General features: G+C 35.2%; 1 protein-coding gene and 1 long non-coding RNA gene across 2 annotated transcripts in view; both read left to right on the top strand.

Moving 5' to 3' along the window:
- The window catches only part of LOC121389961 (ventricular zone-expressed PH domain-containing protein homolog 1-like), a 45,505-nt gene extending 21,947 nt beyond the window's left edge, over positions 1 to 23,558 (top strand). Inside the window, exons 8-15 of the mRNA XM_041521639.1 lie at positions 8,155 to 8,328; positions 9,963 to 10,080; positions 13,037 to 13,154; positions 14,487 to 14,626; positions 18,420 to 18,554; positions 20,330 to 20,479; positions 21,965 to 22,069; positions 23,110 to 23,558. Coding sequence (XP_041377573.1) covers positions 8,155 to 8,328; positions 9,963 to 10,080; positions 13,037 to 13,154; positions 14,487 to 14,626; positions 18,420 to 18,554; positions 20,330 to 20,479; positions 21,965 to 22,069; positions 23,110 to 23,376 — 1,207 coding nt within the window. The 3' untranslated portion in view covers positions 23,377 to 23,558. The remainder of the gene's footprint in view (positions 1 to 8,154; positions 8,329 to 9,962; positions 10,081 to 13,036; positions 13,155 to 14,486; positions 14,627 to 18,419; positions 18,555 to 20,329; positions 20,480 to 21,964; positions 22,070 to 23,109) is intronic.
- Positions 786 to 5,341, top strand: LOC121389962. Its single transcript, XR_005960130.1, has 2 exons — positions 786 to 2,111; positions 2,261 to 5,341. It is a non-coding gene; the product is annotated as an uncharacterized LOC121389962 (long non-coding RNA).
- Positions 23,559 to 25,846: the final 2,288 nt, after the last annotated feature.

Below are 25,846 nucleotides of genomic sequence, written 5' to 3'. Positions count from 1 at the left end.
GGGGATCGATCCTAGACCGACTGCGCATCAAACGAACACTTTACCACTGGACTACATCCCGCCCCTCTATGGGACAAGGAAGGATACATAGGGCCTATAGCCTACAACATGAAATGAACAGTGGCAAACCAGGTAATTGGGCACCATGGCATTTTTATTGCCGTCAGTGCCGTAAATGTTTTGGGGCGTAACGTTAAGTAAGGAGGGTAACTGTGGCAATTGCCATCGGTGCCGTGGTGAAATTCGAACCCTGGCTAATATTTGTGGCAGTCGTTTTTCTTTTTACTTTCTAAGTTGAAAAAAATAAACAAATGTATATAGTGAAACCCCTCTAAACCGGACAACCTTGTGACCAATAAAAATATCTGGTTTACAGAGGGTCCAGTTTAGAGAGGTTTTACTGTAATATATACAATTTTTGGAAGGTAACATCTGGTTTGGGCTACTACATGTACAAAGATTAGAATGACAACAAACATCTTGTTTATACAGACAGTGATATTCTAAACAAGAAAATATCTGGTTTACAGAGGGTCCAGTTTAGAGAGGTTTTACTGTAATATATACAATTTTTGGAAGGTAACATCTGGTTTGGGCTACTACAGGTACAAAGATTAGAATGACAACAAACATCTTGTTTATACAGACAGTGATATTCTAAACAAGAAAATATCTGGTTTACAGAGGGTCCAGTTTAGAGAGGTTTTACTGTAATATATACAATTTTGGAAGGTAACATCTGGTTTGGGCTACTACATGTACAAAGATTAGAATGACAACAAACATCTTGTTTATACAGACAGTGATATTCTAAACAAGAAAATATCTGGTTTACAGAGGGTCCAGTTTAGAGAGGTTTTACTGTAATATATACAATTTTTGGAAGGTAACATCTGGTTTGGGCTACTACATGTACAAAGATTAGAATGACAACAAGCATCTTGTTTATACAGACAGTGATATTCTAAACAAGAAAATATCTGGTTTACAGAGGGTCCAGTTTAGAGAGGTTTTACTGTAATATATACAATTTTTGGAAGGTAACATCTGGTTTGGGCTACTACATGTACAAAGATTAGAATGACAACAGACATCTTGTTTATACAGACAGTGATATTCTAAACAAGAAAATATCTGGTTTACAGAGGGTCCAGTTTAGAGAGGTTTTACTGTAATATATACAATTTTTGGAAGGTAACATATGGTTTGGGCTACTACATGTACAAAGATTAGAATGACAACAGACATCTTGTTTATACAGACTGATATTCTAAACAAGAAAATATCTGGTTTACAGAGGGTCCAGTTTAGAGAGGTTTTACTGTAATATATACAATTTTTGGAAGGTAACATCTGGTTTGGGCTACTACATGTACAAAGATTAGAATGACAACAGACATCTTGTTTATACAGACAGTGATATTCTAAACAAGAAAATATCTGGTTTACAGAGGGTCCAGTTTAGAGAGGTTTTACTGTAATATATACAATTTTTGGAAGGTAACATCTGGTTTGGGCTACTACATGTACAAAGATTAGAATGACAACAGACATCTTGTTTATACAGACAGTGATATTCTAAACAAGAAAATATCTGGTTTACAGAGGGTCCAGTTTAGAGAGGTTTTACTGTAATATATACAATTTTTGGAAGGTAACATATGGTTTGGGCTACTACATGTACAAAGATTAGAATGACAACAGACATCTTGTTTATACAGACAGTGATATTCTAAACAAGAAAATATCTGGTTTACAGAGGGTCCAGTTTAGAGAGGTTTTACTGTAATATATACAATTTTTGGAAGGTAACATCTGGTTTGGGCTACTACATGTACAAAGATTAGAATGACAACAGACATCTTGTTTATACAGACAGTGATATTCTAAACAAGAAAATATCTGGTTTACAGAGGGTCCAGTTTAGAGAGGTTTTACTGTAATATATACAATTTTTGGAAGGTAACATCTGGGCTACTACATGTACAAAGATTAGAATGACAACAGACATCTTGTTTATACAGACAGTGATATTCTAAACAAGAAAATATCTGGTTTACAGAGGGTCCAGTTTAGAGAGGTTTTACTGTAATATATACAATTTTTGGAAGGTAACATCTGGGCTACTACATGTACAAAGATTAGAATGACAACAGACATCTTGTTTATACAGACAGTGATATTCTAAACAAGAAAATATCTGGTTTACAGAGGGTCCAGTTTAGAGAGGTTTTACTGTAATATATACAATTTTTGGAAGGTAACATCTGGTTTGGGCTACTACAGGTACAAAGATTAGAATGACAACAGACATCTTGTTTATACAGACAGTGATATTCTAAACAAGAAAATATCTGGTTTACAGAGGGTCCAGTTTAGAGAGGTTTTACTGTAATATATACAATTTTTGGAAGGTAACATCTGGTTTGGGCTACTACATGTACAAAGATTAGAATGACAACAGACATCTTGTTTATACAGACAGTGATATTCTAAACAAGAAAATATCTGGTTTACAGAGGGTCCAGTTTAGAGAGGTTTTACTGTAATATATACAATTTTTGGAAGGTAACATCTGGTTTGGGCTACTACAGGTACAAAGATTAGAATGACAACAGACATCTTGTTTATACAGACAGTGATATTCTAAACAAGAAAATATCTGGTTTACAGAGGGTCCAGTTTAGAGAGGTTTTACTGTAATATATACAATTTTTGGAAGGTAACATCTGGGCTACTACATGTACAAAGATTAGAATGACAACAGACATCTTTTATACAGACAGTGATATTCTAAACAAGAAAATATCTGGTTTACAGAGGGTCCAGTTTAGAGAGGTTTTACTGTAATATATACAATTTTTGGAAGGTAACATCTGGTTTGGGCTACTACATGTACAAAGATTAGAATGACAACAGACATCTTGTTTATACAGACAGTGATATTCTAAACAAGAAAATATCTGGTTTACAGAGGGTCCAGTTTAGAGAGGTTTTACTGTAATATATACAATTTTTGGAAGGTAACATCTGGGCTACTACATGTACAAAGATTAGAATGACAACAGACATCTTGTTTATACAGACAGTGATATTCTAAACAAGAAAATATCTGGTTTACAGAGGGTCCAGTTTAGAGAGGTTTTACTGTAATATATACAATTTTTGGAAGGTAACATCTGGGCTACTACATGTACAAAGATTAGAATGACAACAGACATCTTGTTTATACAGACAGTGATATTCTAAACAAGAAAATATCTGGTTTACAGAGGGTCCAGTTTAGAGAGGTTTTACTGTAATATATACAATTTTTGGAAGGTAACATCTGGTTTGGGCTACTACATGTACAAAGATTAGAATGACAACAGACATCTTGTTTATACAGACAGTGATATTCTAAACAAGAAAATATCTGGTTTACAGAGGGTCCAGTTTAGAGAGGTTTTACTGTAATATATACAATTTTTGGAAGGTAACATCTGGTTTGGGCTACTACATGTACAAAGATTAGAATGACAACAGACATCTTGTTTATACAGACAGTGATATTCTAAACAAGAAAATATCTGGTTTACAGAGGGTCCAGTTTAGAGAGGTTTTACTGTAATATATACAATTTTTGGAAGGTAACATATGGTTTGGGCTACTACATGTACAAAGATTAGAATGACAACAGACATCTTGTTTATACAGACAGTGATATTCTAAACAAGAAAATATCTGGTTTACAGAGGGTCCAGTTTAGAGAGGTTTTACTGTAATATATACAATTTTTGGAAGGTAACATCTGGTTTGGGCTACTACATGTACAAAGATTAGAATGACAACAGACATCTTGTTTATACAGACAGTGATATTCTAAACAAGAAAATATCTGGTTTACAGAGGGTCCAGTTTAGAGAGGTTTTACTGTAATATATACAATTTTTGGAAGGTAACATCTGGTTTGGGCTACTACATGTACAAAGATTAGAATGACAACAGACATCTTGTTTATACAGACAGTGATATTCTAAACAAGAAAATATCTGGTTTACAGAGGGTCCAGTTTAGAGAGGTTTTACTGTAATATATACAATTTTTGGAAGGTAACATCTGGTTTGGGCTACTACATGTACAAAGATTAGAATGACAACAGACATCTTGTTTATACAGACAGTGATATTCTAAACAAGAAAATATCTGGTTTACAGAGGGTCCAGTTTAGAGAGGTTTTACTGTAATATATACAATTTTTGGAAGGTAACATCTGGTTTGGGCTACTACATGTACAAAGATTAGAATGACAACAAACATCTTGTTTATACAGACAGTGATATTCTAAACAAGAAAATATCTTTAATATGTAATTTTAAAGATCTGTATGTCATACACATGTTACAGTGACAGCAAACTCGGGATAGTGCATATACGTTGTATTTTAACAACTCAAAAAAGTGTTTATTGTACTTGGGCATGTACCTTTACATGTGACTTAATTTACATGTGACTTTACATGTGACTTAATTTACATGTGACTTTACATGTGACTTAATTTACATGTGACTTTACATGTGACTTAATTTACATGTGACTTTACATGTGACTTAATTTACATGTGACTTTACATGTGACTTAATTTACATGTGACTTTTTATATGTGTTTTAACAGGGCTAGCTCTGCCACTCGCCAAATTCACCAATTGTGAATTTTAAAAACAGTTAGAAAATTGTATTTTACTGTAGTGTGAAAAAAAAATGGTGTAATAACTGATATTTTGTTGAAAAATACATTGTAGCTATCAGGAGTGGGAATTCTCCTCAGATTTGTGGTTTTCCTCTCAAGGAACATTGTGTTTCCTCGCATCTTAAACATCCTTTCCGCTGGGGGGGGGGGGGGGGGGGGGGGGGGGGGAATCGGTCATGTAAACTTCTGGGCCCAGATTTTCAAAGCTATCTTAGCACTATGATATCGTAAAACTGTCCTAAATGATGACGTTACACATCAGATTATGTTGTGACGCAATTATTAATCTAAATGCTGCCGCGTTTCTTACTTGGTTTCATTTGCAAAGGTTGCAAGTAAACTTTAGCCGGGGTCGCGATGCAGCGTGGGATATCTGCCCCCAGACCCCTCTAGATTTCCTCTTCTTTTTTTTGACAGTTCACCAATTCCCACCCCGAGCTATAGATTTTGCTTTTTTGGTTAGAAACTCGGCAAAATGTTCTGATGATCCAGAGCTAGTCGTGTAATTATAGTGCTCACTTTTGAATTACATTGAATGCTGTTGTTTTGTTTTCACTCTGTGGATTTAGAGGTTTTATTGTTTGCTAGAATAAATAAAAAAATAATATCGTAGTTGCTATCTTTTGTTGTCTATTATTCATTGTGATAAACATGTTATTTACTTACTAATATACTTCACTAATGCTGAGATTGTTTCACATCAATATTAAATCTGACAAGTTGGATAAACATCATTATACCAAGGCCCATATATTTGGGGGTGGGGTGGGTGAGGGGGGTGGAGTGGGGGATCAAACCATCACACACATACCTCCTACAAATGAATTTTTTTAAATATTTTTTTCTGGGGGATCATGATCCAACCCTTCCTCCCTCCCCCCCCCCCCCCCCAAAAAATAAATAAATTGCTTGCCATTATAGACCCACTCAACACAATTTCCGATAAATGTGCCTGTTACATGTACCTGTAAATTAGTGGTGTTTTCCCACAATTGTACTGATAACACATTTAAAAACACTATTTTTTTCAAACAAAACAATGACCTTCCAGTCATTCCTCCCATACAGTACTTTGGAGTTACTTCCTTGAATAGGTCAGTGTGTTGTTAGGACTATGTGCTAATTATCTCCCTTAACATGATAGTTTCATTGTTTTGGTTTTAAACGTTTCTAGAATGGAGGAAAGGGAAACAAATTGTGTTCCGGTTTTTTTTTTTCTGAGGGTAAATTTTTAAATTATTTTTTAATTAATTAATTTTAAAATAATAATAATTATTTATTTATTTACATAATTATTTTTAAAAAATCTTTTTTGTATCTTTTAAAAACAAACCTTTTTTAAGGTAAAGAATGTTTGTTACCCCTCTTGGTTACTTTGTACATACATTTAGATGCAAAAATAATTATTTAAAGTGGTGAGAAGAAACATATTTGTGCCACATAGGTTACATGTATATTATATTTGTTTTAAAGCAGTAACTGTTGCAATAGATCTGCTTGGTGCACTCTCTCACAAAAGGGACCGCATACACCCTTTGAAGCTTAATGCGCTACAACAGCTTGTTCTGAATGTGCACATAAATCCCTATGACCTATGACCTTTGAAGCACCAGTTGTGGAGCGCTGCTTGAAAGAAGTATGCTAAGGATGACCATCCTAATCCTATGACCTCTGACATCCTTTACCACCCAGTTAAATACTGCTTGTCTTACATCTTTCGGATTTGTTTTGGCAAATGTTGATTTTAGCACTCCCAGAAAACTGACCGGCGTCGTGGTTAGGCCATCGGTCTACAGGCTGGTAGGTACTGGGTTCGGATCCCAGTCGAGGCATGGGATTTTTAATCCAGATACCGACTCCAAACCCTGAGTGAGTGTTCCACAAGGCTCAATGGGTAGGTGTAAACCACTTGCATCAACCAGTGGTCCATAACTGGTTCAACAAAGGCCATGGTTTGTGCTATCCTGCCTGTGGGAAGTGCAAATAAAAGATCCCTTGCTGCTAATCGGAAAGAGTAGTCAGTGTAGTGGCGACAGCGGGTTTCCTCTCAAAATCTGTGTGGTCCTTAACCATACGTCTGACGCCATATAACCACAAATAAAATGTGTTGAGTGCGTCGTTACATAAAACATTTCTTTCTTTCTTTCCCAGAAAACTGTTTCAATCCTTATTATGTGATGGAAAAAAGCTTGCAACATTGCCAACAAGCTCATAATTTTAAAGATCTTTTAAAAGTTTTCTGGATTTCATGTCCTGTGTCAGATTTCATCTCTGTTCTGTTCTAACAGAAACAAGATATGTTGTGTCTTGAAAATGAAGTGTAGACAATCACAAGATTTGTTATAGGGAAAAGGAAGTGGAAAAAAACGAAGACATTAATTAGGTGATATAGGGTGAATAGAAAAGATTGTGACCTGGTTGCTGAATTTTGTTTCAAAGCCTGTTTTAAAGCCTGTAGCTGAATACAACTTTATGAAGGCTCACAAAACATGCTTATTCTTGCTTTACCTATAAATTTTGGGCAAATACATAACTGTATATCATTAAAGGGACATTCCTGATTTTGCTGCAATTTTTAAGAATATATGTGACTTTTTAACGACTGTAATTACATATCAGATATATTTTTATGCATAAAATATTAGTGTCTCTATATTAAACATGTTTCTGATCGTTCTAATATTTGTACTATAGGTTAAATTTCATTTTATTTCCTAAAAAAAAAATTGTTCGTACGTATGAAATCATTTGAAGACAAAATCCAGTGTTGGCTTCTTAAAAATATTAAGACAACCAGAAACACATTGAATATACAGACATTGATATTCTAAACAAGAAAATATGAAGACCAGAGTGCAAGAAGTACTTAAGTCACATAATAACAAACCGGGTCAAAAGTTTAATATTTAATATGTAAGTTTAATCGTAGAAATATTGTATTAGTTTGAAACATCTTACAATGCAGCATACTCAGGAATGTCCCTTTAAATATATTTGCCAAATTCATCTTTTATTCATATTTGGTGAACAACAGTTTAAATACTGCTTACATATACAGGATACCATTATATGTCATATCCCATAACAGCTGATCTTCATTTCATGCTGTCAATTGATCTAAAATCAAAATAGATGTTGTGGAAAGCACCATCATTAATGTCTAATCTAGATCAGGGCCCCGTTCCACGGAGCGATCTCAGCCCTAAGATCAACTTAAGTGCATAGGGTAGCTATGCACTTAAGGTAATCTTAGGGCTAAGATCGCTTCGTGGAACGGGGCCCAGGGCCTCAAGTTATAAAAGTCTTGACTTTGGTCAAGTCATTGTTTTACATCTGTTGAGTATTTTCAATTCAGTTTGACTCTGAAACCATGTAAGTCAGAGGGAACAGTCCCTCAGATATTCTATTTCTTCTTTGTTTTTCAGTGCCGGGGACCGAGAGATGAAATCTGTGTCGAGCCAGACAGAGGGAACGATCACCGTGATCACCGTCGGCAACCCACCGAACGCCACCCATCCCAGTGGGACTGTGTCCGTGAAGACAACCATGTTGCCATCTGCTGGCACTTCCAGTCAGCAGAGTCTGTCGAAATCGTCAAGGTGAGTGCCATAACCATTATTATATCACTACCGGTCCAACCGGGTGGAACTATAGGTTTCATCTCCCACCGTCTGCTGGCATGTTGAGTCAGCAGAGTCTGTCGAAATCGTCACGATGAGTGCCACAGCCATTATTACTCCCCTACCAGTCAAACCGAATGGAACTGTAGGTTTCATCTCCTGTCCCACATATAGTTTTACGGATGTTGTTTCCACAGTGCCTTGAGATATTGAACTGAAACAGGGATTATGGTAGCCCCACTCCCATGACTAATGATATTCATGATGGGCTAGTAAATAGCTATTATAGCAATGCCCGACGGCTAGTGAAATCTTTTGGTCAAATGTTGCAGCTAAGTCTATTGTGTAAATATGAATATCTCTCTATTTAGGTGACTGATTATTACCATTATTTAGTAAATTTTATTAACTTAGTGAAGTAGGGCTAGTGAATTTTTAATCGTGGCTAGTAAAGTTTTAAAGTTACTGATCTCATGCCTTGTGGCTTTTATCAAAATTCTAGAAGCCATGGCTTAAAAAAATATGTTTAGCTTTATCATGTACTGTTAGAGATTAAATTTGACTTTCATGGCGTTTGACAGAGTTAGAGCCCTTAAACTTTAGATGATAAGAAATAATGTGCTTTCCTAGATTTTATTTTTGCAGTGCCTCAAAATATTGAGCTCAAATTTGGTGTATAGCTTTATCATTTTCTGTTACAAATCAATTATAACTTTCATGAGGATTTACCCATTTTTTCACATACATGTAGTTATGGCCCTTGAATTTAGGAGATAAGAAAATTTGTTGGACCTAGTAGGGGACATTTATTGCTTTAACAGTATTCTCAGAATGCAAAATGGTAGTGAGTTTAAATATCCTATTTATTATCCATAAACATTTTAATTTATATCCTTGATCGCGTTTGGTTGACATTCCGGTACTGTTGTAATGTGCCAATGGACCAAGATGTTTTTAACATTATAAAAAATAAATATCATTTTAATTGATTCAAATATAGTGAATACATAAGCATTTAAATGCTTGAATTTTGCCTTTCAAATTCTGTTTGAGCCTTTTTTCAACTTTCCTAAATGATATGCCACCATTAGTAGATGTCCATACATGTACTTCCAATTGAGTTAGAGGGGAGGGACATAGCCCAGTGGTAAAGCGCTCGCTCGATGCTCGATCGGTCTGGGATCGATCGCCGTCGGTGGGTCCAGCCAGTGCACCCCGACTGGTATATCAGAGGCTGTGGTATGTACTACCCTATCTGTGGGATGGTGCGTATAAAACATCCCTTGCTGCTAATCGAAAAGAGTAGCCCATGAAGTGGCAACAGCGGGTTTCCTCTCTCAATATCTGTGTGGTCTTTAACTATATTGTCTGATGCCATATACATGTAACCGTAAATAAAATGTGTTGAGTGCATCGTTAAATAAAACATTTCTTTCTTTTCTTTCTTTCTGTTTGAGCCGTTTTTCAACTTTCCTAAATGATATCCCACCATCAGTAGATGTCCATACATGTACTTCCAATTGGGTTAGGTTTTATGTACTGTTGTTGGTTTTGTTTTTTATGGTGGGTTGGTGGTATCTATTGTTGACCGTTTGTGTGTTTCTGTGTTACAGAGCTAGTAGTCTGACAGCGGGTCTACCGTCAGACCGAGCCAGCAGTCCCGCCTCTACGTTGGTGTCGGAGAAACTGTCGGTAAACAGCGGGTTTGCTCACCTCGGCAGTACACACTTGGTAAGATACTGAAATCCACTCTTGGTAAGATACTGAAATCCATTCTTGGTAAGATACTGAAATCCACTCTTGGTAAGATACTGAAAATCCACTCTTGGTAAGATACTGGAATCCACTCTGGTAAGATACTAAAATCCACTCTTGGTAAGATACTGAAATCTACTCTTGGTAAGATACTGAAATCTACTCTTGGTAAAACTGTCAGATCTACATTTGATGTAATATTGTACTCCATACTGAGTAAAACTTTAGAATTCATGCTTGGTAAGCCTTTAGAATCCACATCTGGTAAAGCCTTTAGAATCTAAGACAGTCAAATACACAAGTACATATGTATTTGGTAATATTGTTGAATCCAGAGTTTGTAAGACTTTAAAATCCACACTTGATAATACTTTAGAATCCACAGTTTGTAAGACTTTAAAATCCACACTTGATAATACTTTAGAATCCACAGTTTGTAAGACTGTAAATCCACACTTGATAACACTTTAAAATCCACACTTGCTAACACTGTACAATCCAGTTTGTAAGACTTTAATATCCACACTTGATAACACTTTAGAATCCACAGTTTGTAAGACTTTAAAATCCACACTTGATAACACTTTAGAATCCACAGTTTGTAAGACTTTAAAATCCACACTTGATAACACTTTAGAATCCACAGTTTGTAAGACTTTAAAATCCACACTTGATAACACTTTAGAATCCACAGTTTGTAAGACTTTAAAATCCACACTTGATAACACTTTAGAATCCACAGTTTGTAAGACTGTAAATCCACACTTGATAACACTTTAAAATCCACACTTGCTAACACTGTACAATCCACAGTTTGTAAGACTTTAATATCCACACTTGATAACACTTTAGAATCCACAGTTTGTAAGACTTTAAAATCCACACTTGATAACACTTTAGAATCCACAGTTTGTAAGACTTTAAAATCCACACTTGATAGTACTTCAGAATCCACAATTTGTAAGACTTTAAAATCCACACTTGATAATACTTTAGAATCCACAGTTTGTAAGACTGTAAATCCACACTTGATAACACTTTAAAATCCACACTTGATAATACTTTAGAATCCACAGTTTGTAAGACTTTAAAATCCACAGTTTGTAAGACTTTAAAATCCACACTTGATATTACTTTAGAATCCACAGTTTGTAAGACTGTAAATCCACACTTGATAACACTTTAAAATCCACACTTGCTAACACTGTACAATCCACAGTTTGTAAGACTTTAATATCCACACTTGATAACACTTTAGAATCCACAGTTTGTAAGACTTTAAAATCCACACTTGATAACACTTTAGAATCCACAGTTTGTAAGACTTTAAAATCCACACTTGATAGTACTTCAGAATCCACAGTTTGTAAGACTTTAAAATCCACAGTTTGTAAGACTTTAAAATCCACACTTGATATTACTTTAGAATCCACAGTTTGTAAGACTGTAAATCCACACTTGATAACACTTTAAAATCCACACTTGCTAACACTGTACAATCCACAGTTTGTAAGACTTTAATATCCACACTTGATAACACTTTAGAATCCACAGTTTGTAAGACTTTAAAATCCACACTTGATAACACTTTAGAATCCACAGTTTGTAAGACTTTAAAATCCACACTTGATAACACTTTAGAATCCACAGTTTGTAAGACTTTAAAATCCACACTTGATAGTACTTCAGAATCCACAATTTGTAAGACTTTAAAATCCACACTTGATAATACTTTAGAATCCACAGTTTGTAAGACTGTAAATCCACACTTGATAACACTTTAAAATCCACACTTGCTAACACTGTACAATCCACAGTTTGTAAGACTTTAATATCCACACTTGATAACACTTTAGAATCCACAGTTTGTAAGACTTTAAAATCCACACTTGATAACACTTTAGAATCCACAGTTTGTAAGACTTTAATATCCACACTTGATAACACTTTAGAATCCACAGTTTGTAAGACTTTAAAATCCACACTTGATAATACTTTAGAATCCACAGTTTGTAAGACTTTAAAATCCACACTTGATAATACTTCAGAATCCACAGTTTGTAAGACTTTAAAATCCACACTTGATAATACTTCAGAATCCACAATTTGTAAGACTTTTAAAATCCACACTGTTTAAGACATTCAAACTAAAACAATAATTGGTTGACTATGTTGCCTAATGCTTGATACTTTCCCTGTTATACAAAGACGTGGCATACATTAAAACTCTAAACTCTACCAAGGACTGTCAGCATGTTCGTAGCAATAGCTGAAATATTGTAAGATTTTGGTAAAATATTCACAATCAGTGTTTCTGCCAGAAAGAATTTTTGAGAGTGACGCTATGGAATTGAATGCAACCACAGTCAACAAGGGGTTTGGGGGCCTCCCCCAGAAAGAAACTGGGTTAAGTTTAGGGTTACAGTTAAGAAAAGCATATAGCAATGATAAGAATAATTAATTTTGTCAAAAGGTTAATTTAAAATAATAAAATCTGCCAAAAATGTGGGTATGATGCCATACCTTGTTTTACCCTCTGGCAGAAACCCTGACAATTAAAAAACAATTTTGAGATATTACAGTTTACAAAGTGATTAATTAATATTAATTGTTAGTAGCAACAACCAATCAGAAATGGTATATTGCAAATTTTTTACATTGCTTATCAATGATGATTGTTTGTTAGTAGTATCATCAGCCAATCAAAAATGGCAAATTACTGACCAATGATTGTTTGTCTTTTTTAGCATGAACCAGTCAAAAATGGCATACTACTATTACTGACCAATGATAATTGTTTGTTAGTATCATTAGCCAATCAAAAATGTCAAATTACTGACCAATGATATTTGTTTTTGAACATGCATCAATCAAAGACAGTGTGCCACACGTCTATGAGATTACTGACCAATGATAACGTTTTATTTTTTAGCATGAACCAATCAGAGATGGTGTGCAGCACTTCTATGAGAGACATCTATCCAGTGTAAAAGACTACATTGCTAGTCTGAACATCCGACTGCCATTACCTGCAAAATGCTGTGTTGTCAGTGAGTAGATTAAAGTTTGTTGCATTGTAAGATGTTTTCGACTAATAAAATATTTCTACGATTAAACTTACATATTACATGTGTAAACATATTTTCTTGTTTAGAATATCAGTGTCTGTATATTCAATGCATTTTTGGTCATCTTAATATTTGTAAGAAGCCCAAATTGGGGGTTTTCTTCAAATAATTTCGTACGTACGAAAAAATATTTTTTAGGAAATAAAATGAAAATTAACGTAGTACAAATATTAGAACAATCAGAAACACGTTTAATATACCGCCACTTAAATTCTACACAAGAAAATATATTTAATATGTAAGTTTAATCGTAGAAACATTTTATTAGTTGATAACATCTTAAAAATGGCAGCAAATGCAGGAATGTCCCTTTAAACAATAATTAAATGTCCATTATATTGATTACAATTTAAAGCCATCCCATTGGTCAAGCCATACCAATGTGAGTTCACTGATGAACATAAAAATTTACATTGTCCCTTTATATTGCTGCTTTGTATTATTGAGCGTTATTGTTCTAGAACCAAAAAATAATTTAAAGAAAAACCCCCAAAACATGATCTTGTTTGCCTTTTTTTTAAATAAGTGACTTTAAAGTATGTTTCAAATTTAATTATAAGGATTGTCTGTTACATTTCTTTTTTGGTTCATACACTGACGAACCTAAAAGAAAAAATCAACTATTTGTAACTGTATTGTTTTTTGTTTAGCACATTGCACTAATAATATATTAAAAATGTAGACTCTGCCAAGGGCTGTCAACATGTTCATAGCAATAGCTGAAATATTGTAAGATTTTGGTAAAATATTGACAATCAGTATTTCTGCCAGAAAGAAATGTTTGGGTATGACACTGTGGAATTGAATGCAACCACAGTCAATGGGGGGGGGGGGGGGTATGGGGGGCTCCCGAAGAAAGAAAATGGGTTATGTTTAGGGTTAAGGTTAAAGCATACAGTAATGATAAGAGTAATTAATCTTGTCCAAAGGTTAACTTTAAAAAATTAAATCTGCCAAAAATGTGGGTATGATGCCATACACGTTTTACACTTTGGCAGAAACCCTGACAATTAAATAACAATTTTGAGGTATTACAGTTTACCGCTTCTTTCTTTGTTATGTTTTTACTCGTAATGACAAACAGAGAACGGGGTCCACTATGTGGTTTCGATCCCCTGACCAAAGCATCTCAGGCCGGCACACTACCGACAGCTATAATATATTCCCCCCTTTTCAATAACAAATACTGTACAAACGTTTTTACAGGGCTATGTACCTTTAATTTTGAGCTGACAGTTGTTTTTGTTGTTTTAGACGGCCGACACAAGAACTTCATGCGACTGTTCTTCCAGTGCAGTTGTCAGACCGACGCTTGTCTCTACAGCAGCAGCTACTTCACCGTTAACACCAAACTGCCCAAAACCTGGATCTATCTCATGTTTCTCTCCGTGCAGGTATACAGTTGTTTTGTTCTTTAGCCTGACCTCTGACGTCAGTGCATTCCCCAGACCTGTCAACCTTTAGTCAAGAGAAAGCAGGAGGTGTGTGTTGAAAAAGCAGGAGATTTTGTCAAAAAACAGGAGATTTTTTAACTTCACACAATTTAACCTAAAATCGCATGGTTGTTGTAAACATTATTACAATAAGTTATATGAATACTACATAATGTCATATATACTTGTTAACCTTAGATCTTGGCTTTTAAAAAAATAAAAATAAAAATTTAAAAAAAAGAAAAAAAGTGTGTATATATTTCTTTTTAAAGTTTAAATATTATTATGATTAATAAATATTTTTACAAAAAATCTCTTTTAATCAAAAATGTTAAGAACATTAACAAGAAATTAAAAAATTTAATTAGTACATTTACGGCATTACACTTACAGGTTATGTTACATCATCATTCGTGGTTTGTGTACCTAAGACAAATTTATATAAATCTTATAAATTAATATTCAGTTTTTACTATAATGAGGAACAGTAGCGTGGTACTTATTTAAAATCATTATAATGATGCAATAAACATTGCATTTCCATTAATCATAAGTAAAACCTCATTACGGACATTGTGTGAAATATACCAGAATTATACCCATTTCCGTGGATAACTTTATATCAAACACAACATTTATTAATTGTCAAAAAAAATTATATTCAAGTGTACCCTTATTACCAACATTTTACTGCACAAACACACAAAATTAACTGACACAACAGGGCCGTACCCTGACCAAAATCCATGGGGGGGCACTAAATTTTATAAATAATTTTTAACATACTATAAAGATTAAACATTTCTATGCTATTACTGGAGATATAAAAAAAAAAAAGGACAAGATTCTCAGTGGGGGGCAGCTGCCCCGGAGGGTACGGCCCTGCACAAGTATGTTTATATAGCTAATTGATATTTTCTTTGTCTTGCTGTGACATGTGATTTTAACATGCATCGTGTGTATTGCTGTCAACTCTGGGCACTTCAGATCCGTCATAGTTACTTCCCTTATGTTATTTTGGCAAAAGGGGATTGATTTTTTTTTTATTCTTACAAAAATGTCATTTAACAGGAGAAATTGTCTCCTGCACAGGTTGTCAGGAGATTTGATCAAATACCAGGAGACTCCTGCCGAATCCAGGAGGGTTGACAGGTCTGGCATTCCCACCCCACCCCACCCACCTCTCCAGGTCTTGTAGAGTGGTCCAAAATTAACATTGTTGTGAATTTCAATAGATAAGAAGTGAGGTTAACCAGTCTGGAAAATAGGAAACAATAATCGATAAATTTTTACAAGAATCTGTTTTTCATGTAGAAACTATGACATTAAAATGTAAAATATTTATATTGCTTAAATAATATAGAGAGATATAAATTGTTAAAAAATATTTATTTCTTGATTTCTGATAAAGCAATTTATATGAAAACAAGGCTAGCTCTGGGCAATGAGAAATCTTTGCCAAATTATTTGATTAAACTTCAAAAATTGGGGAAACAATTATTTTCTAATAAAATATCAGTTACTCCTATTACATGAAAGTATTTCACCAAATTAAAATAAATTTTACTATTTGTTTTCAAAATCTCTGTTGGTAAATTTAGCTAGTACCAAAACTAGCCCTGGAATAATAATTTTAAAACTTTGACTTGAAACCAAAAGAAAATCAAATTTAACACTTGATATTATATGGAGATTATTATACGAGCTTGTGTGTCATACTGATTTTACAAAACGAGTGTCAGGATTTTTGTACTGCCTGAGGGAGCATGGGTAATACATGAATCCTGACACGAGTTTCGTAAAATCGGCATGACACACACACGAGTGTAATAATGTTTTATTATCCATATTATTATTGTTATTTTTTATGAATAACAGGGACCATCTCAAAATGTTTCAACCACAACTAGAAGGAGACGACGAAATGACATCATATTCCACATGCAAAATCTGAGTTAGGACTGGACAAAACAATATCATGTTATGACATCACTTCCCAAAATTACGACATCACACTTGTTATTACTCGTGTGCTTCATATGATTATTATTAACTCAGTTATGTTAAACCATATGGATATAATAACACTTGTTATTACATGTGTGCTTCGTATGATTATTATTAACTCGGTTATGTTAAACCATATGGATATAATAACACTTGTTATTACACGTGTGCTTCGTATGATTATTATTAACCCGGTTATGTTAAACCATATGGATATAATAACACTTGTTATTACACGTGTGCTTCGTATGATTATTATTAACTCGGTTATGTTAAACCATATGGATATAATAACACTTGTTATTACACGTGTGCTTTGTATGATTATTATTAACTCGGTTATGTTGAACCATATGGATATAATAACACTTGTTATTACACGTGTGCTTCGTATGATTATTATTAACCCGGTTATGTTAAACCATATGGATATAATAACACTTGTTATTACACGTGTGCTTCGTATGATTATTATTAACCCGGTTATGTTAAACCATATGGATATAATAACACTTGTTATTACACGTGTGCTTCGTATGATTATTATTAACTCGGTTATGTTAAACCATATGGATATAATAACACTTGTTATTACACGTGTGCTTTGTATGATTATTATTAACTCGGTTATGTTGAACCATATGGATATAATAACACTTGTTATTACACGTGTGTATTGTATTATTATTATTAACTCGGTTATGTTAAACCATATGGATATAATAACACTTGTTATTACACGTGTGCTTCGTATGATTATTATTAACTCGGTTATGTTGAACCATATGGATATAATAACACTTGTTATTACACGTGTGCTTTGTATGATTATTATTAACTCGGTTATGTTGAACCATATGGATATAATAACACTTGTTATTACACGTGTGCATTGTATTATTATTATTAACTCGGTTATGTTAAACCATATGGATATAATAACACTTGTTATTACACGTGTGCTTTGTATGATTATTATTAACTCGGTTATGTTGAACCATATGGATATAATAACACTTGTTATTACACGTGTGCATTGTATTATTATTATTAACTCGGTTATGTTAAACCATATGGATATAATAACACTTGTTATTACACGTGTGCGTTGTATTATTATTATTAACTCGGTTATGTTAAACCATATGGATATAATAACACTTGTTATTACACGTGTGCTTTGTATGATTATTATTAACTCGGTTATGTTGAACCATATGGATATAATAACACTTGTTATTACACGTGTGCATTGTATTATTATTATTAACTCGGTTATGTTAAACCATGTGGATATAATAACACTTGTTATTACATGTGTGCTTTGTATGATTATTATTAACTTGGTTATGTTGAACCATATGGATATAATAACACTTTTTATTACATGTGTGCTTTGTATGATTATTATTAACTTGGTTATGTTGAACCATATGGATATAATAACACTTGTTATTACACGTGTGCTTCATATGATTATTATTAACTCGGTTATGTTGAACCATATGGATATAATAACACTTGTTATTACACGTGTGCTTCGTATGATTATTATTAACTCGGTTATGTTAAACCATATGGATATAATAACACTTGTTATTACACATGTGCTTCGTATGATTATTATTAACTCGGTTATGTTGAACCATATGGATATAATAACACTTGTTATTACACGTGTGCTTCGTATGATTATTATTAACTCGGTTATGTTAAACCATGTGGATAATAACATACATTATTGTAGGCTCAGTCCACCTGTGCCCTGAGTCAGCAGGATTCCAATGTCAGTTGTCTAAAGGCATGCTGGGATGCGTTGCATTATGACCGTGGAAATAGCAGCTTTCTTACCCTTGTCACGTCACTCTTCCCAACAGCAAAGGTTGGTGGTGATTTGTTTGTTTAATATCAAAACTTGTACGTAATTATGTGAAAGTATATATACAGTAAAACCCTTTAAAACTGAACCCTCAGTAAGCCAGGGCCCATATTTTCAAAGCCATCTTAACGTTACGAAATCGTAAAACCATCGTAGGTTGTGATGTCACTACAGCATGCGCCATAGTGACATCATAGCTTATGATGGTTTTATGATTTCGTATGGTTAAAATTGCTTTGAAAAAATGTGGGCCCACAATTCCCACAAAACCAGATTTTCTTTATATTCTTTCCTGACCTCTGACCTTGTGCATTTTCCCCTTTTCCACCTTACGGTCCAAACATTCAACACCCAAATGGCTACGAAATCGTAAAACCATCATAGGTTGTGACGTTACTATGGCATGTACTGTAGTGACATCATAGCTTACAATGGTTTTACGATTTCGTAGGCTAAGATTGCTTTAAAAATATGGGCCCAGAATTCCCACAATAGTCCCTTTTTAAACAGAACAGAACCCGTCTAAACTCTAAAGCCCTAAAAACCAGATGTTTTTTATATGACCACATGGGTGTCTGATTGAGATGAGTTTCACCATATATATTATTATATTTTCCAATAACTGTTAGTAACTTCCAGACATTGCTAATAGAGTTGGCACTGTTTCTGCCACAAATTATTTTTTGGGTATGGCGCTATGGAATTGAATGCAACCACAGTCAACAGTGGGTATGGGAGGCCACCCCATGAATGAAAATGGGCTAAGTTTAAGGTTACGGTTAAGAAAATCATACAGTAATGATAAGAGTAATTAATTTTGTCAAACGGTTAACTAAAAAAACAAATCTGCAAAACATTTTGGGTATGGTGCCATACCCATTATACCCTCTGATAGAAACCCTGGTTGGCTATGGTTGTTTGTTTGTTTGGCCTCCCTGTATATTCAACCCTTAAAATTCAGATCATCACAATTTAGTGCCGTTAAAGGAACAGACTCTAGTTTTTAAACACTACAGTATATATTTCACTATTAGAGCTGTTTATGATCACTGAAATCAGACATTACTTATATTTTATTGTTTAGATTATTCATTTCCGTAGAATCGAAGTGTTTCTGGTCATCCTGTTGTTTCTAATGTCACAAAATGCATTTTTCATATTTTTAAAAACGCACATGTGTCTTAGAAGTAGCGTTTATTGATTCAAGTTCTGGTCTATTTTTAAGGATATTTTCCGGTTTTAACATCACAGACTCTTGTTCCACTCTGTTTTAACTTTATCCAAGTGTGTTACAGGTTTCTAGATTAACTAAACTTAGTGTCCATTTTTACAAGTTGAAACTACATGTAGGGTCTGCTCCTTTAATAGTAAATACTCAATAATGATAAAAATACTGTTGTAGATCAATTTTCTAACAGCTTTTTGCTACGGCACTGTTGATTGCTGTTGTTAATTTCAAGGATGGAAGCTTTACATTTTGAACAAAATTAGAAAGGTATGAAGTATTAAATTTCGAAAGTATATGAGCAAATTGTTTTAGCTCTGTAAGAGGAGATCTCTTTCCTGGACTACTTTCTGAATTTGTCAATACTGTATACTGGTACATTGTATGGGTTTTGTTGTGGGGGGGTGAGAGTGGGGGAGGGTTAAGGGTTTTTTTGAAAGGAGTGTTAAGACCAGAATGCAGTGCTTCAAGAACACCTGAAATGTTATTAGAAAACAAAACAAAAAACCTTGTGCACAAACATATTCATGTTTTGTGGCGTTTTGTTTTTCAGGACCAAGATACAATGCTCCAAGAACTTCATTCCGTGAGATACTTTGATATCTTTGAATTCAGTGCTACACAGAAAAGCTGGGTGTGTTTTGTGTGTAATCACCCGGAGAAACTCTCACCTCTTCTACAGGATGGACTGCCAAACATTGCAGTACGTATTTTTTATTATTATTATTGTTGTTTAATCCCACTGACTCCTTTATTTTCTCTCCTTTGACATCCATCTAATTTCTTCCTGATCTGGCAGCTCCTCTTATATTTCAACTTCTTCAGCTGTCCCCCTCCACATCCCAGTCCTTGTCTCTCCAACATGACAGACGCTTGTCTCTTGTGCTTATCCATGCCACACACCTACCATATCCCATCAGCTTTAAGCTGTGGGCTTTGTCTGACCACTTCTGAGAATGTTCAGTAGTTACTTCTGGCATTGTTAAGAGGCACTTGTAACCACCTACTACGCTCCCCTACTACAGGTGGTCGTTAGTGCCGTGGGTCAGACCAGATTTATTAGTGGCAGAGGACGAAGATGCCAGGTGGTTGTATATTATGATAACCCAGGCGTTAGTGTTGCAAGGATGTATGAACCAAATTAGTGCAGTGATTATTTATTTACAATCAGAATGTGGATGAACATAAAAAGATAAGCCATCATATTTATGTAATTTGTATTTTAAAAATGATCCTACATGTGTATTCATATACTTGCCGTTGCATTAACCAACTAGACAGAAAAGAACAAACTTTAATCTTCCGTCTTTGCACTGGACATTGTGGCCTAAAGAAGCACCTAAAAAGGATAGGACTTGCAGAGGTTGTCAATGTGAATGTGGTGCTGAAGAGCAAACACCAGAACACATTCTACAAACCTGCCCGCACCTACAAGAAATTTGACAGAAAGTTTGGACGGAAGACACGTCCCTCAGCACCAAACTCTGGGGACCTGTTGACGACTTCCGGAAGATGGCAAACATCATCACCACATCCGGATTACTGATATGATGGCCGTAAAAAGATTGAATGCAGAAGAAGAAGAAGAAGAAGATATACTTACCTTTGACACCCAATTGCTGATATATATATTTGTACATTCATTCATCCATTTTGTAGCATTCAAAGTGTGATTGCTGTATCATAAAAATGTATTCATTTGACTAGAAATCTTCGGGTTTTATTAAAAGATAGTGAAAGAATTAAAAGACACAAATCTAGATAAATTGGTAACCTAGGTAAGGTGTGCACCAATACCGGGCTCGAACTTAACGACGACACTAACACCAATTACTGTTGTTGAGATATAAATTGCTATAGGTCGAGAGCAGCACTAATGGCACTTTTCTGCCACTGGTTAAAAATGTCTGCCATCGGTAAAGCTTCTCAACGATGGCAAACTGTATATACCTGGCTAATATTTAACACATACTTACCTTTGACACCCAATTGCTGATATATATTTGTACATTCATTCATCCATGACTGTGTAAATGCTGACCTAAATATAATGCATTAACCAAAAACATGTTACGCAGATTTAAAACTTGCTTGAGCAAGAATCGAACAAACTGATTGGTCCCGCAATTTTTCGAGACCTGTGATTATATTATCTAGTTAGACATGAGTGAATTTGTTTTATTTCCAGGGTCAACTGAAGGAGAAGAAAGGCAAGTGGAAGTTTCTCAAACGCTGGAAGACGCGATACTTCACTCTGTCGGGCGGTTCCATCACGTACAGCAAGAGTAACCTGGTCAGTCGTATAGTGATGTTCTAACATACAGATTTATCCAGGATTTTTCACCATGGTCCCATGTCTTATGTGATTGGCAAAATGAGCCCTAGTAAATCATACTTGGAATATTTTTTAAGGACACTGAATGATGCAGTACACCACTGTTGAATTAATTTATTACAACAGAAATAATTAAATACATTTTTTACACCATGTCTTATTTATGAAAACACATACTTGTTAACACATGTACGTGTGTTAACAATTTCAAGACATACGACTGGCTGCTCCTAGGTGATGACCAGGTCACTAATGCCATACGTCCAATAAAAAACCAGCACGATGGAAATTGATTAGACTGTGACATATAGTTAATCTGACAATCATATGTCTGAAAGTCAGCTACAAGTGCAATGGCTGTAAATAACTTTTAGTCGAAAAAATATATTAAAATTTGCTTATATCATGGTTTTTGAGGATATATAAGAAATAGAATAATACATTCGTGTCCGTTAGATACCATTTATCTCACAACTCGTTGTTTAAATATGTATCAAACTTGCTTTCACTCATTAAATACAGTTTATAACAACTCGTGAGATAAATGGTATCTATCTATATATATTGGGAATTTTTAGCGTAGAAATTGGGAATTTTAAGTTCAGACCTACAAAACGCCTGGATAAATTCCTCTAATGATCCATTTTAAATGTAAATTGAATGATTGAGCTCTACCAATGTCATGATTGATTATTAAAATCCCAACTCTGTCATTGTGAGAAGTATTGATTTCAATTGTTCCTATAGTTTAAATGAAGAAACTGATAAAGAATCTGCTAGGGATTTTCTTTCTTCTTATTTTCATAGAGTCATAAAGAAAACAGTTATTGAATAGGTATTAAAGGAAAAATTTGCGATTTGTAAAGTTTATCCAAGTGAACAGGTCTATAATTCATATCCTTCTTAAGTTCATTTTATTCTAATCAATTGTATATTGGAAAGTTAACAGGTTGCTGCAGACTGATAACAAAAATATCGTCCATGTTTTTTTCATTCAGTTCAAAGAGATGTTACCAGTGAGTCAGATTCAGAGTATAAAAGCTGTCAAGAAGGGAATCCGAGACATTCCAAAAGCGTTTGAGATCTTCACAGCCGACCAGACGTACGTGTTTAAGGCCAAGAGTAACCAGAACGTTGAGCAGTGGGTCCAGTGTCTACACATCGCCGTGGCGCGCTCCAAGAACGGGAACGACGCTGCCGCGAAACCCAGCACCGTGGTTCTAAACAGACCGCGGTCTGCCATCATGAGTGACACGAAACTGTGATCAGTACTGGTGGTTTACACAGATGGGGTGGCAGTGATACGGAATTAATTATTACTCGTGTGGTTAAAAATATCTTGGGAAATGTCAAAGTGATACGTCCTGCTAGAACGTAAAGTGGGATGTAACACCTCGAAGGAAATGTTTTATTTAACGACGCACTCAACACATTTTATTTATGGTTATATGGCGTCGGACATATGGTTAAGAACCACAACGATATTGAGGGAGGATACCCGCTGTCGCCACTTTTTGAGCTACTCTTTTCAATTAGCAACAAGGGATCATTTATATGCACCATCCCACAGACAAGGTAGTACATACCACGGCCTTTGATGTACCATTCATGGTGCACTGGCTGGAGCAAGAAATAGCCCAATGGGCTCACCGACGGGGATCGATCCCAAACCGACCACGCATCAAGCAAGTGCTGTACCACTGGGCTATGTCTTGACATCACACGATGACGTTATAGTATTGGTGCACTATGACCTCAGCAGAACGGAGGTCAAATGAGTTCAGTGACTCAATTAAAATCGATTATGGGTAATAAATAGGATATTATTCGTGCTACCATTTCGACATCTTCATAAATCAAGGCTAATATTCGTTCCTCGTATTCAGCCTTGATACATGTCGTCAAGAAATCGTGCCACAAAATACTTAAATTTCATTGGATGCGATAAGATCTGATTGCAACGAATCGCAACGCTCCTTATAGATTCCCTTGTTATGTAAACTCCATGTTGGCGGGCGAACACTGATATTGCTTTCAAGATTGTCACATGTTACCGATGCTGTGATTGGTCAGCGATGTCATCGTGTAAGGGACATAATCGGTGTTACAAATTTTCTTCCAATAGAGGGCGCTAGTAGTGGATATCAGTAATCTTGACTACATGTATCAAGGCTGAATACGAGGAACGAATATTAGCCTTGATTTATGAAGATGCCATTTCGAGTGACAATTGAAAATTATTTGACTTGGGCCACAAATGTGATATGAAATGGAAGCTTATTTAATATCGGGTAACACCATTTTTGTAATAGGTTTTTTTTAATAAGCCCATTATGAGAGATGCAAACCTGTGATTATCTTAGGAAAAGGAAAAGAAAGGAATATTTGTTTACAGACACCTCAGCACATGTTTTAGCTATGTCTATTGGGTGTGTAACATATGGTTATTTATTACTCAGGTGGTTCAAATATCTGGGTACAAATCAAAGTTATATGTCCCACTAGAACGTCAAGTGGGACTTAACACCTCGATATCACATGGTGATGCCTCGATATCACATGGTGATGCCTCGATATGTCACATGGTGATGCCTCGATATGTCACATGGTGATGCCTCGATGTCACATGGTGATGCCTCGATATCACATGGTGATGCCTCGATATCACATGGTGATGCCTCGATATGTCACATGGTGATGCCTCGATATGTCACATGGTGATGCCTCGATGTCACATGGTGATGCCTCGATATCACATGGTGATGCCTCGATATGTCACATGGTGATGCCTCGATATGTCACATGGTGATGCCTCGATATGTCACATGGTGATGCCTCGATATGTCACATGGTGATGCCTCGATATGTCACATGGTGATGCCTCGATATGTCACATGGTGATGCCTCGATATGTCACATGGTGATGCCTCAATATATCACATGGTGATGCCTCGATATCACATGGTGATGCCTCGATATCACATGGTGATGCCTTGATATGTCACATGGTGATGCCTCGATATGTCACATGGTGATGCCTCGATGTCACATGGTGATGCCTCGATATCACATGTCACATGAGGATGTCATCAGTTGGTGCACTACAACCTTAAGGAACATCAACCAAATGCTGTTACAACATACCGATAAAGCAGTGAGAGATCTTTTATATGTACTTTCCCATAGACAGGACTGTACATACCTTAGACTATTCCTTCGGATAAAGCCGTAAGAGATCTTTTATATGTACTTTCCCATAGACGGAAAGTACACACCACAACCTTTAATAAACCGCAGTGTTTTCTACAAATGTTTGAGAAAATCACTATCTTGTAACAGAAGCTTTGGCTAGTGGCCCTATGTCTTATAGTAATACATTTGACAACTACCATCTAGTCCAGACCTAAAATTCACCAGCTGGGACTGAGGGCTAGTTGATTTGTCAAACACTGAATAAACCATCCATGGAGCACTGGTTAAGAGAGGGACAGAATGACATATCTACCGGGGGTGGGGGGGACTATCCAGTCACCTGGTTTTGGATGTTGCACCCCCATTCCAGAGTACACTGACGTGCATTATATACACAATTTCCATAATGGTACCCTTTTTTTTCTACTTTAAAAAAAAGAAAACGTTTATTAACCCCAGAAACACATATGGTACCTTACAGTCGTGCTAATACAAACAAAATCTGAATACATATGCTACATTACAACAGTATAATTAAACATG

The sequence above is a fragment of the Gigantopelta aegis genome, chromosome 15 (genome assembly GCF_016097555.1).
Source record: "Gigantopelta aegis isolate Gae_Host chromosome 15, Gae_host_genome, whole genome shotgun sequence".
NCBI classification, from domain to species: Eukaryota; Metazoa; Mollusca; class Gastropoda; order Neomphalida; family Peltospiridae; genus Gigantopelta; species Gigantopelta aegis.
The sequence above is the reverse complement of the archived record's forward strand: the minus strand, read 5'-3'. Positions and strand labels throughout refer to the sequence as shown.